The 12,642-nt window shown below is 39.6% G+C and overlaps 1 protein-coding gene across 12 annotated transcripts in view; it reads left to right on the top strand.

Annotated features, from left to right (window-relative positions):
* Positions 1-12,642, top strand: part of MBTD1 (mbt domain containing 1) — an 80,074-nt gene that overhangs the window by 19,888 nt on the left and 47,544 nt on the right. For 11 of the 12 annotated variants that reach the window (XR_010339122.1, XM_064367552.1, XM_064367550.1 and 8 more), the window contains one exon: positions 9,985-10,186. Coding sequence is in view for 11 of the 12 variants with exons in the window: in XM_064367552.1 (XP_064223622.1) it covers positions 9,985-10,186 (202 nt within the window). In the remaining variant the exon portion in view is untranslated. The remainder of the gene's footprint in view (positions 1-9,984; positions 10,187-12,642) is intronic. The other variant, XM_064367555.1, reaches the window with a different exon arrangement.

Here is a 12,642-nt window from a genome sequence, read left to right as displayed (position 1 = left end):
AGGCAATAGTTCTCAACTGAGATTTTTTTTTTTTTCCTACCAGGGGTCATTTGGCAATGCCTAAAGACGTTTTTGGTTGTCACAGCTAGGGGATAAAGGCGAGTGTTGCTACCAGAAATGATACCAGACATCTTATAATGTACAGATTCACCTCCTACAGTAAAGCATTTTCTGGCCCAAAGTAATATTGCCAAGGTTAAGAAATCCTGAGCTGTGCTTCTAGTTCTGATTTAGAGGGGAAAGGGCTTAAAGCATATAAACCACTCATTAATGGCTGACATGGAAAAATATAGAGAAGAATAATTGGGAGAAAATGTTAATCATTGGTCAATCAAGATAAAGTGTGTCCAGATGTTCTTTTATTGTTGGAACTTAAGTAACTTATGAATTTATAAATAAAAAGTTAAGTATTTAATGGTAAAAACCTACAACCATCCTTAAATGAAAGTAAAAAGGGCATGATCTTATAATTAAGGACAGTAATTTAAATTTAATGAATTAAACTTTATGAAAAATAAAAAATGTATCAGTTGATACAAATAGACATTTGCTCTTTTAATCTCTATCCCCTAAACTGTTTCTATTCAAGTTGATTTTTTAAATTCTGTTTTTAAATCTCATTGGGAAATGAGTCACCTTGTTTTCACGCTTATCCACTTCACTGACTTTTTTTTGAGACGGAGACTTGCTTGGTTGCCCAAGCTGGAGTGCAGTAGTGTGATCTCGGCTCACTGCAGCCTCCACCTCCCAATTTCAGGCAGTTCCCCTGCCTCTGCCTCCCAAATAGCTGGGACTATATGCACGCACCACCACATCCAGTTAATTTATGTATTTTTCATGGAGACGGGTTTCACCATGTTAGCCAGGCTGGTCTTGAACTCCTGACTTCAAGTGATCTGCCCACCTCAGCTTCCCAAAGTTCTGGGATTACAGGCGTGAGCCACCATGCCAAGCCCACTTCATTGACTTTTATCACAGTTTTGTTTAAATTGCTAGTGTTTATATAGTACAGAAATAGTATTTACAGCTTCCCAGCCATTCACTGTACTGTTTCCTTTCTGATACAACTTTGTTTCCTGCAGTTACTGATTGGTTCATTTTTTTCATTTAGTCAGCGTTGAAAGTGTCTGTTGCCTTTTTCCACGTGCTGCTGCAACAAGTTCCAAACACAAAAATTCATATTTTTCCTAGAGCCCTTCCAGAGCCATCGTCCATCCTCTTTCCCTAACACTATCTGTTTGCTGTCTAAATCTGCTATACAACTGTAACCCTGAGACATCCTTTATCATTGCTTTAGAAACTCTCGTTACCTCTGTGCTGTACTGAATCATTTAGTTCCTAAGTCAACCATTCTTCCTCTTTCTTGGTTACTTTGATACTATAATGAAGCATATTTTCTAATCATCTCCTGAGAAAAAGTGAACATGGGAACTAAGTTTTTTGAAGGGGCTTCAGGGGCATATCTGAAAGTACATTTTCTGCCATTAGACTTGGTTAATAATTTGGCTGGATATAGATTTTTTTTTTTTTTTTTTTTTTTTTTTTTTTTTTTGAGACGGAGTTTCGCTCTTGTTACCCAGGCTGGAGTGCAATGGCGCGATCTCGGCTCACCGCAACCTCCGCCTCCTGGGTTCAGGCAATTCTCCTGCCTCAGCCTCCTGAGTAGCTGGGATTACAGGCACGCGCCACCATGCCCAGCTAATTTTTTTGTATTAGTAGAGACGGGGTTTCACAATGTTGACCAGGATGGTCTCGATCTCTTGACCTCGTGATCCACCCGCCTCGGCCTCCCAAAGTGCTGGGATTACAGGCTTGAGCCACCACGCCCGGCCTGGATATAGATTTTTTTAATGGCTTTATTGAAGTAAAAATTGACAAAATTTAACTGCACATAAACATAGGTGTACACTCATGAAACCATCACCACAATCTAGATAGTATATTTTATAACTCCTCTTTTCCACTCCTGGCCCCTACCCCATCCCCAGGTAATTACTGACCTGCCTCTGTCACTGTACGGCTATTTTGCATTTGTAAAGAGTCATACAGTAAGACATTTTGGGGTCTGGCTTTCACTCATAATTATTATGAGGTTTATCCACACTGTGTATGTCAATAATTCATTCGTTTTTATTACCGAGGAGCAAAATGGAATCATTGTATGGATGTACCACGATTTGTGTAATCACTTATTGATGGGCATTTAGATTGTTTGGGGCTATCATGATCATTGGTGTTTATGTCTTTGTATGGGCTGATGCCTTTATTTCTCTCAGATACATATCTATGAGTGGAATGGGTGGTAGGTGATTGTTTAACTTTTTAAGAAACTGCCTGGGCCGGGTGCAGTGGTTCAAGCCTGTAATGAGCACTTTGGGAGGCCAAGGCAGGCGGATCACAAGGTCAGGAGTTTGAGACCAGCCTGGCCAACATAGTAAAACCCTGTTTCTACTGAAAATACAAAACTATTAGCTAGGCATGGTGGCAGGCACCTGTAATCCCAGCTATCAGGAGACTGAGGCAGGAGAATAGCTTGAACCTGGGAGGTGGAGGTTTCAGTGAACCGAGATCACGCTATTGCACTCCAGCCTGGGTGACAGCAAGACTTCATTTCAAAAAAAAAAAAGAACCTGCTTTCCGACATGTTTGTACCATTTTACATTCCTGTCCATAATGTATGAGAATTTTATTTGCCATACTTACTGTACAGGACTTTTATGAATTTTAGCCCTTCTAATAGGTGTGTTACAGTAGTATCTTGTGGTTTTAATTTGTGTTTTCTCAGTGACCAGTGGTGTTGAGCATCTTTTCATATTGTTAATTGGCCATCTGTGTATCTTTGAATTTCTGTTTAGATCTTTTGCCCCTTTTTTTAAATTGGGTTATTTCAGTCATTGAGTTTTAATACTTCTAGATACAAATCCCTTATCAAATCTATGATTTGCAAATATTTTTTCCCAGTCTGTGTCTTACTCTTCTAACATTGTATTATAGAGAGCAGAAATTCTTAATTTTGACAAAATCTAGTTTATGAATTTTTTTCTTTTTCTTTTTCTCTTTTTTTTTTTTTGAGATGTAGTCTCGCACTGTTGCCCAGACTGGAATGCAGTGGCACGATCTTGACTCACTGCAACCTCCACCTCCTGGGTTCAAGTGATTCTTCCACCTCAGCCTCCCAAGTAGCTGAGACTAAAGGCACCCACCACCACACTCAGCTAATTTTTGTATTTTTAGTAGAGATGGGGTTTCACTGTGTTGGCCAGGATGGTCCTGAACTACTGACCTCAGGTGATCCGCCTGCCTCAGCCTCCCAAAGTGTTGGGATTACAGGTGTGAGCCACTGTACCCAGCTGAATTTGTTTTCTTTTATGGGTCATATTTTTATGTCATCATTAAAAACTTTTTGCTTGACATAAGGTTATTAATATTTTTCCCATAAGTTTTATAGAACTCTTACAGTAATTCTTACATTTAGGCTTATGAACCACTTTCAGTTAATTTTTATATATGATGTGAAGTATGGGTCAAAGTGGTATTTTGACATATGAATGTCTTAATTCTTCTAGCACCATTTGTTCAAAGGCTATTTTTTTCCTCTACTAAATTGCTTTTTGAGCTTTGTCAAAAATCAATTGACCATATGTATCTATAGATATATAAGCAAACAGGGAGAGGCAATGGAGGTTCAGTCAGGGCCTGCAAGGGCAGCAGGGACCTCCCTGCCTCAGGCCTTGTGCCACACCATTGAACTGTGCCACATACTAGGAGGATAGAAGATGAGCAAGGCCGACCTTGATGAGCTATACACAAAGTGGCATAGAAAACATAGGCCGGATGCAGCGTTTCATGCCTGTAATCCCAGCTTTGGGAGGCCGAGGCAAGCAGATCACTTGAATCCAGGAGTTTATCCTGGCCAACATGGCGAAAACCTGTCTCTACTAAAAATAGAAGAATTAGCTGGGCATAGTGGCACACCCCTATAATCCCAGCTACTTGGGAGGCTGAGGCAGGAGAATTGCTTGAACCCAGGAGGGGAAGGTTGCAGTGAGCTGAGATCATGGCCACTGCATCCCAGCCTGGCCAACAGTGAGACCCCATCTCAAAAAAACAAAAACAGTCTAGGCGCGCTGGCTCATGCCAGTAATCCCAGCACATTGGGATGCCGAGGCAGTTGGATCACGAGGTCAGGAGTTCAAGACCATCCTGGCCAACATGGTGAAACCCTGTCTCTACTAAAAATACAAAAATTAGCCAGGCATGGTGGTACACACCTGTAAGCTCAGCTACTGAGGCTGAGGCAGGAGAATCAATCGCTTGAACCCAGGAGGCAGAGTTTGCAGTGAGACGAGATCATGCCACTGTACTCCAGCTTGGGTGACAGAGCGAGACTCCATCTCAAAAAACAAAGATTTTTTTTAAGCCACATTTTGTCATTTTCAAGATACCAATCTTGTACATCTTTTACCAGATTTATCCCCAATTGTTTCATAATTTTCAACAGTATTGTAAATAGTGTTTTAAAGTTTCAGTTTCCAGTTGTTTGTTCCTATATAAAAACACTACTAATTTTTCTTTGTTAATAATGTGTCCTCCAGTTTTGCTGAATTCACTTATTTGTCCCAATAGCTTTTCATAGACTGCATCAGATTTTCTACATAATTATTTTGTCTGGGAATAAAGATGTATTTACTCCTTTTCGAATATGGATTCCCTTCTTTTTTGTGCCTTATTGCACTGGTTAGAACTTCTAATAGAGTGTTGAACAAAAGTGTACCAATATGGTCTTATGGGGAAAGTAGGCAGCCTTTGGCCATTAAGTATGATGCTAGCATTAGAATTTTCATAAATGCTCTTTATCGGGCGAGGAAGTTTATTCCTAGTTTGCTAAGAATATTTGTGAGGGATCAATGTTGAATTTTATCAAGTGCATTTTCTGCATATTTCAAGGTGATTGTATGGCTCCTCTTAGGTCTGTTAATATGGTGAATTTGTTGATTTTTCAAAGTTGAATTAGTTTTGCATTCCTGGAAGAAACATATTTAGTCATGCTATGTTCTTTTTATATATTGTTAGGTTCAGTCTGCTAAAATTTTGTTAATATTTTCATCCAGTTGGGCATGATGGCTCACACCTGTAATCCCAGCACTTTGGGTGGCCAAGGCAGGTGAATTACCTGAGGTCAGGAGTTCGAGACCAGCCTGACCAACGTGGTGAAACCCCATCTCTACTAAAAATACAAAAATTAGCTGGATATGGTGGCACACGCCTGTAATCCTAGCTACTCAGGAGGCTAAGGCACAAGAATAGCTTGAACCCAGGAGGGAGAAGTCGCAGTGAGCCAAGATCTCACTGCTGGACTCCAGCCTAGACAACTGAGAGAGACTCTGTCTCAAAAAAAAAAAAAAAGTTGCATTCTATATTCATGATATTATTCTGTAATTTTCTTCTGATGGCTTTATCTGGTTTGGGAAACAAAGTAATGCTGACCTAATAGAATGAGTTTGGAAACTGTTTCATCCTGTTCAATATTCTAGAAAAGTTGATATAAAGTCTATAGTAGGCCAGGCGCAGTGGCTCACGCCTGTAATCCCAGCACTTTGGGAGGCTGAGGCAGGCGGATCATGAGGTCAAGAGATCGAGACCATCCTCACCATGATGAAACCCCGTCTCTACTAAAAAATACAAAAAAAATTAGCTGGGTGTGGTGGCACGTGCCTGTAGTCCCAGCTACTCGGGAGGCTGAGGCAGAAGAATCGCTTGAACCCAGGAGGCGGAGGTTGCAGTGAGCCGAGATTGCGCCACTGCACTCCAGCCTGGAGACAGAGCAAGACTTCATCTCAAAATAAAAAATAAAAAAATAAAAGTCGATAGTATTTCCTAAATAGAATTCCCCAATAAAACGATTTGCATCTAGAGTTTCATTTGTGGGAAGATCTTTAACAAATTTAGTGGCCAGGCGTGGTGGTTCACGCTTGTAATCCAAGCACTTTGGAGGCCAAGGCGGGCAGATCACCTGAGGTCTGGACTTCAAGACCAGCCTGACCAACGTGGCGAAGCCCTGTCTTTATAAAAATAAAAATAAAAGTAAGAAAACAAATTTAGTTTCTACTGTAGATACAATAGATACAGAATTATTCGGTTATCTTTTTTTATGCGTGACATTTGGTTCTATGTCTCTGAATGAATTTGTCCATTTCATCCAAGTTGTCAAAAGGTTGTTGATAATCTTGTTAATATCTATAGAATCTGCAGCAATGTTACTTCTTTCTCTCCCCCCCCACCAACTCCCCCGCCCTCCACCGAGTCAAAGTGTGCTCTGTGTCCCAGGCTGGAGTGCAGTGGCACGATCTCAGCTCACTGCAGTCTCCTGGCTTCAATCAGTTTTCCTGCCTCAGCCTCCCAAGTAGCTGGGACTACAGGCGCATGCCACCACACCCAGTTAATTTTTGTATTTTTAGTAGAGATAGAGTTTCATTACATTGACCAGATTGGTCTGGAACTCCTGACCTCAGGTGATCTGCCTACCTCAGCCTCTCAGAATGCTGGGATTACAGGTGTGAGCCACCACGCCTGGACTTGTTACTTCTTTTATTATGATATTAGGATATTTGTGTCTTCTCTCTTTTTTTCTGTCTCTGATTTGAGGTTTATCAGTTTCATGGTTCTCAAAAAACCAACATTGTTTTCATTTTTTTTCCTTTTTTCTGTTTTTATTTATTTTCACTTGGAGCTTTGAGTATAGATTATCTGATAAGAATTTTTTTCTTTAGAAATCTGAAGACAATACATTTGTCAGTCTTGCTGTTCAGAAGCCCACTGATATTTTGATCCCCTTCTCTTTTTGTGTAGCATAGTGTCAAAGCTTTTAATACCAGTATTGGCAGAGTTCTGAATTGTTTTAATGATGCATTTTGGCATAAAAAATTTTTTAAGTCATTAATCTGGGCTAATATGGTCTCTTTAAATATGGACGCTCTGTTTTGGTCTTGGGAGTTTTTTTTTTTTTTTTTTCTTTTATAAAAGTAACTTTGTTCCCATCTGTTTTCTGTTTCTTGAATATCTCTTAATTGGATTATGGATCTTCTAGATTGAACTTTTTTTTTCTTTCTTTTTGCCTAGCTTTTTGTCTCATGTATACCCACACACACGCTTTTTGAAAGATTTTCTTAACTTTATCATTCATTTATTGAATTTGTTTTGCCATTTTTGTTTTTAAATTCCAAGGTCTGTCTTGTTCTCTGATAGTATCCTGTTCTTACATCTCTGAAGAATTTGGGTTTTTTTCCTGCATTTCTTCTGTTTTCTATAGATGCATTTTTCCTGGAGATTTGTTTTGGTCTTTCATAATCTTAGAGGCCTTTTTCAAATGATCAGTGATCCCTGCCTGTCTGCTCATATTGAATGGTCAGGTACTAAGCAACGGATTGAACTGTGTACCTGAGCAGAGGTTGTTGACTGCTGACCTGCACTGTGGTGATTGGTCGCTTTTTAATATCTTTCCTTTGGTGTTCTGCAGTTTTACTATGATCTGCTTAGATGTGGATATCTTTCTGTTGTGCTTAATTTACATTATAGTTTTATCTGTGAATTCATATTCTCTCTTTCTCTTTTCTTTCTTTTTTTTTTTTTTTGTGAGGGAAGGTCTCACTCTTGCTCAGGCTGGAATGCAGTGGCGCACTCACAGCTCACTGCAGACTCAACCTCCTGGGCTCAAGTGATCCTCTCATCTCAGCCTCCTGAGTAGGTGGGACCACAACCACATACCACCACAGCCGCCTAATTTTTTTTTGTTGTTTGTTTGTTTTTTTGTTTTTGTAGAGCCACAAAGTGGTCTCCCAAAGTTCTGGGAGTATAGACGTGAGCCACTGTGCCTGGCCTAATTCATGTTCTCATTTCTGCAGAATTCTTAGCCAGTATCTAATTCAACATTACCTTCTCCATTCTCCATATTTGTTTCTTTAGAATTCTTACTAGACCTTTTTTGGATCTTTATATTCTCTTATTTTAACATCTTATTTTGCAGTTTTGTATTTTTCTTTGCTGCATTTTGAGTGTTTATCATGTATCTTCCGTTGCCTAATTCTCTTTAGCCATGTCTAATAAGTGGGTGTGTGTTTGTTTTATATACTTGCTTATTTTTCAATAATATTTTTACTTCTTATTAAACAACTGATAATGGTTATTTTATGTTCTGTCAATTCCAGTGCCCAAAGTATTAGAGATTCTTAATGACTTTCTGCTGATGCTTGCTCATGGTGGATTGCTTATTATGTGTTTACTATTTGATTGTGCACTCATACTTGATAAAATCTGTGGGAATGCTGAAAGGCCTGAACGGTAGGTGACTTATTCCCTGATCTAATTTAGGATTGCTTCTGCTAGGTATCAAAGGGCACTGGTAGCCTGGAACCACTTTAATTTCTCAGCCTGGGAATTCTCTGACCATAGAGGGGAGGGAAAATTTTAACCTCAGACTTATTCATGAGAGCAGGCCTGTGATTACAAAATCCTAGAGAAGCCTCTTCACCCAGAGCACGGACCTGAAATGTTCTCTTGTAGATCTTTTGCATGTAATCAGGTTCTTTCTCACTCACCCGTTCAGTAAAATTGCAGGCCCTTTCAGAGGTTTTGGTCTAACGTAGGAGTTTCCAGCTAAGCACCCTCATAGTGAATAAAAGGTACGTTTAACATAGGGCAAATCAATTATAGTTTACATATTAATATTTAGTTCACTAGTATGCTATCCTAATGTATAAAAAAATACTTAGATAAGTCATCATAGTGTTTGCAGGGGGAATAAAAGTACAAATAAAAAAAAGACTTTAGAAAACCACATTCCCCAAGTGAAATACAGCTTACCAACTGCTGTGCCTTAGATTAGGAGTATGTCAGAATAGTCATTCCTACGATACTTAGGACAGTCAGAGACCTTAGGCTGGGTACATCTAGGGGCGTATTCCCCTTGTGTTGTGCAGATGATCATTTTCTCTGTGTGGTAGGACCATGGAAAACATGAGAGAACATTTCTCTAAAATAGTCCTAAAAGATACTCTGGAGAAGACTGCATATTGTATATTCTGCTTTAATCATCATAATGTTCATAAGCATATTAAAGTCTCCAGAAGACCCTGACATGAAGAAAATTTCCCAAACATCTTTGACCATGGTACTTTTTAAAAAATGCTAATAGCCTGTAATTTTGTTATTGAAAACAAAATATCTAATAATTGACCTCCTGAAATTTCAAGGCTACATTCCCTGAAAATAGAGTCAGAATAAGATAGTCTGGGTTGACATTTAAGGGTCAATAAACTTACATTAGCTGCTAACCAAGCTGGCTATATATTAATAGTAGACGAGCCTCTATGAAAACTATGATGGTAAAAGCCACCGGGCCAGGTGGCTCACGCTTGTAATCCCAGCACTGAGAGGCTGAGGCGGGCAGTTCACCTGAGTTCGGGAGTTCAAGACCAGCCTAGCCTCATAGAAGTGGAGGATTCCATTTTAATACAAACCTCTAGCTTTTCACTGTAAAATAAAAATGACCAGGCCAGGCATGGTGGCTGACACCCATAATCTGAACACTTTGGGAGGTTAGGGTGGGCAGATTGAGACCAGGAATTAAAAACCAGCCTGGACAACATGGCAAAACCCTATCCCTACAAAATAAACATAAAAATTTTTCTGGCACAGTGGCACTTGCCTGTAGTCCCAGCTACTCAGGAGACCAAAGTGGGAGGATCGTCTGTGCCCAGGAGGTCGAGGTTACAGTGAACCAAGATTGTGCCACTGCACTCCAGCCTGGGTGACAGAGCAAGACTCTGTCTCGAAAAATTAAAAAAATAAAGAAATGAAAATAAAATGGTTATTTCTCAGGGCTACATTTTCTTTTGTCAAATCTCAGTTACCAGAATTTTTGCTAAGGTCTTTTAGGGGGTGTATATGAGTGCTGTGTCATGTGTCACTGGTTTCTCTACTTCAAAGACTGAACATTCTTCACGATCTGAAAGGAAAAGAAGAGATTCTTTCGGGATGTTTGACGGTTATGATAGCTGCAGTGAGGACACAAGCAGCAGCTCCAGCTCTGAAGAGAGTGAGGAAGAAGTCGCTCCTTTACCTTCTAATCTCCCGATTATCAAAAACAATGGGCAAGTCTACACGTACCCAGATGGTAAATCTGGCATGGGTGAGTATTTATAACCTTCACCTGTTATACAGCTTTATGTTTAAGGGTGTATTTTCATTTAATTTCTTCTGTCATTTCCCCATACTAATGGGCAGTTTGAAGAGATAGAGCCTGATGTTTATAGTTGGAGATAAGATCACTGAGTTGGTGTTTAACTCTTTATTTTGCCTACCTCCTGGTGGAAAGCAAATACAACAAAATAAAAAACAAAAGGCCAGTGAGAAACTTCATGTGGACATAAATTCAATAATTAAATAAGAAATGCCTGTGTAACAAAGTGCAAGTGCATAGGATCATAGGCTTATAGTCGAAAGAAACATTCAAGGTTGGGCTCCCTCCTCTATGTTACTTTCTTATAATTTCTGTTCTAACATTACTGGTGATTGGGGTATTCTCTGACTCAGTAAGGAATTTCTTTCTGCCTAAAACCTGGCTTGAAAAAGAAAAAGGAAACGAAAAAGGAAGCAGTTTCATTTTTTAGTATCTCAAATTACTAGAATAGTCTCTTTATAAACCAAAATTTCTTTCCTCCAACTTTTATCTTTTAGTCTTGGTTTTGCCTTTTTAACTTTGCTTCTGGGAGTCTGGAAAGTTTCACTTTTTATTTAAACCTACACAGAATAATTCTATTCCTTTTTCTAATGACATCTTTTTTTTCCACAATAGAATGCTTCGTTCGTTCTAGTTTATCTCTAAGGCTTGCCAAGGAGCCATAGTTGCTTCAGCCATTTCTCTCATGGTGGGTCACAGTGATTTAATTCCTCAATATCCTGGTCACTGTGTTCTGGGGATACTTCAGATTATGTGGTAGTAGGGTAACAGTTCATCCTGATTTGCCTTTAACTGTCCTGGTTTTACTATCCAGAAAATGTGAGACCCAAACAAATAGTTGGTCACCCTATGTGAGGGCAGAAGATTGTTCAACCTTTAGCTCCCTTTTTCAAGATACTGTTTCCAGTGTGCCACCAAAATTGCTTTAGCTTTCTTGAAAATAATAATGAACTTGTAAATAACTGATGTCCTTTGACCTTTAACCACATAAACTAAACCAGTTTAAATCAGTCTTACTGCAGTTAACTTTTTAAACTCAAAGTGTAGGACTTTGGATCTCTCTGTATAACCTTTTTCTTGCTTTCAGTCTTAGGATTTTTTTTTTTTTTTTTTTTGAGACAGTCTCACTCTGTTGCCCAGGCTGGAATATAGTGGTGCAATCTTGACTCACTGCAGCCTCCACCTCCTGGGTTCAAACAATTCTCCTGACTCAGTCTCCTGAGTAGCTGGGACTACAGGCCTGCGCCACCATGCCTGACGCCTGGCATATTTTTGTATTTTTAGTAAAGATGGGGTTTCACCATGTTGGCCAGGCTAGTCTCAAAATCCTGACCTCAAGTGATCCACCTGCCTCAGCCTCCCAAAGTGCTGGGATTACAGGGGTGAGCCACCATACCAGGCCTAGAAATATTTATTTATTTATTTAAAGACAGTCTTGCTCTGTTACCCAGGCTGGGGTGCAGTGGCAAGATCTCAGCTCAGTGCAGTCTCTGCCTCCTGAATTCAGGTGATCCTCTCCCCTCAGCATCCCAAGTAGCAGGTACTGTAGGCACGTTCTACCACACCTGGCTAATTTTTGTATTTTTTTCAGAGATGCGTAATTTTCACTATATTGCCCAGGCTGGTCTCAAACTCCTGAGCTCAAGTGATCTGCCTGCCTCGGCCTCCCAAAGTGCTGGGATTACAGGCATGAGCCACTGCACCCAGCCTAGTCTTAGAAATTTTTGATAGCTAATTCTGTCATCTAATATTGAATGCTGTGTCATCTAATCTTCCAGTTTTATATCGTTTACAGTTTTGATAATTCTGCCCTGTTGGTCCTATTCTAGTCTTTTGGTTAAAAAGATGAACAGCATAGGGGCTGATAGAGAGTCCTGCAGACCATATCAAAAAACTTTATTTATCAGGGCTTACTGAGGGTGGTCATCCTACCAGTTAAAACCTACGTGGTGTCTTCTACTTTAGCTGAAATTTCTCAATCCTGTTGTCAAAGCTACATGAGATTTTGTCAAATGTGTTAACTTGTGTTAGTGTATATTCTTGCCATCATTTGATTATAACATAGCAGTCTAGTAATCCTATCATAAAAGGGAATAATGTTTATTGAAGCTTTGTGTGTGCTAGCATCTGTTTTAAATACTGGAGATATGCAGATGTACGATGCAGAATAAGCTCCGTGTCCTCATGGAACTTGGATCCTACCTGTGGGAATTCTAGTTTGACATGTGTCATTCTTGGCAAAGATTTATTGTTTCCTTGGGATCACCACTTTTCTATCTAGGTGGTCAGGAACCTTCTTTAACAATCTGTTCTAGAATTTTTGCAACAGAAAACCATTCAATTTTTTCTCCCAGTAGATACCCTTTGTTCACCTGCAGTCTTCTAGCATTTTATCTTTTTTCCAA

This window comes from Aotus nancymaae, unplaced genomic scaffold (genome assembly GCF_030222135.1).
Source record: "Aotus nancymaae isolate 86718 unplaced genomic scaffold, 86718_ANA_hifiasm-v0.15.2.pri h1tg000072l, whole genome shotgun sequence".
NCBI classification, from domain to species: domain Eukaryota; kingdom Metazoa; phylum Chordata; class Mammalia; order Primates; family Aotidae; genus Aotus; species Aotus nancymaae.
The sequence above is the reverse complement of the archived record's forward strand: the minus strand, read 5'-3'. Positions and strand labels throughout refer to the sequence as shown.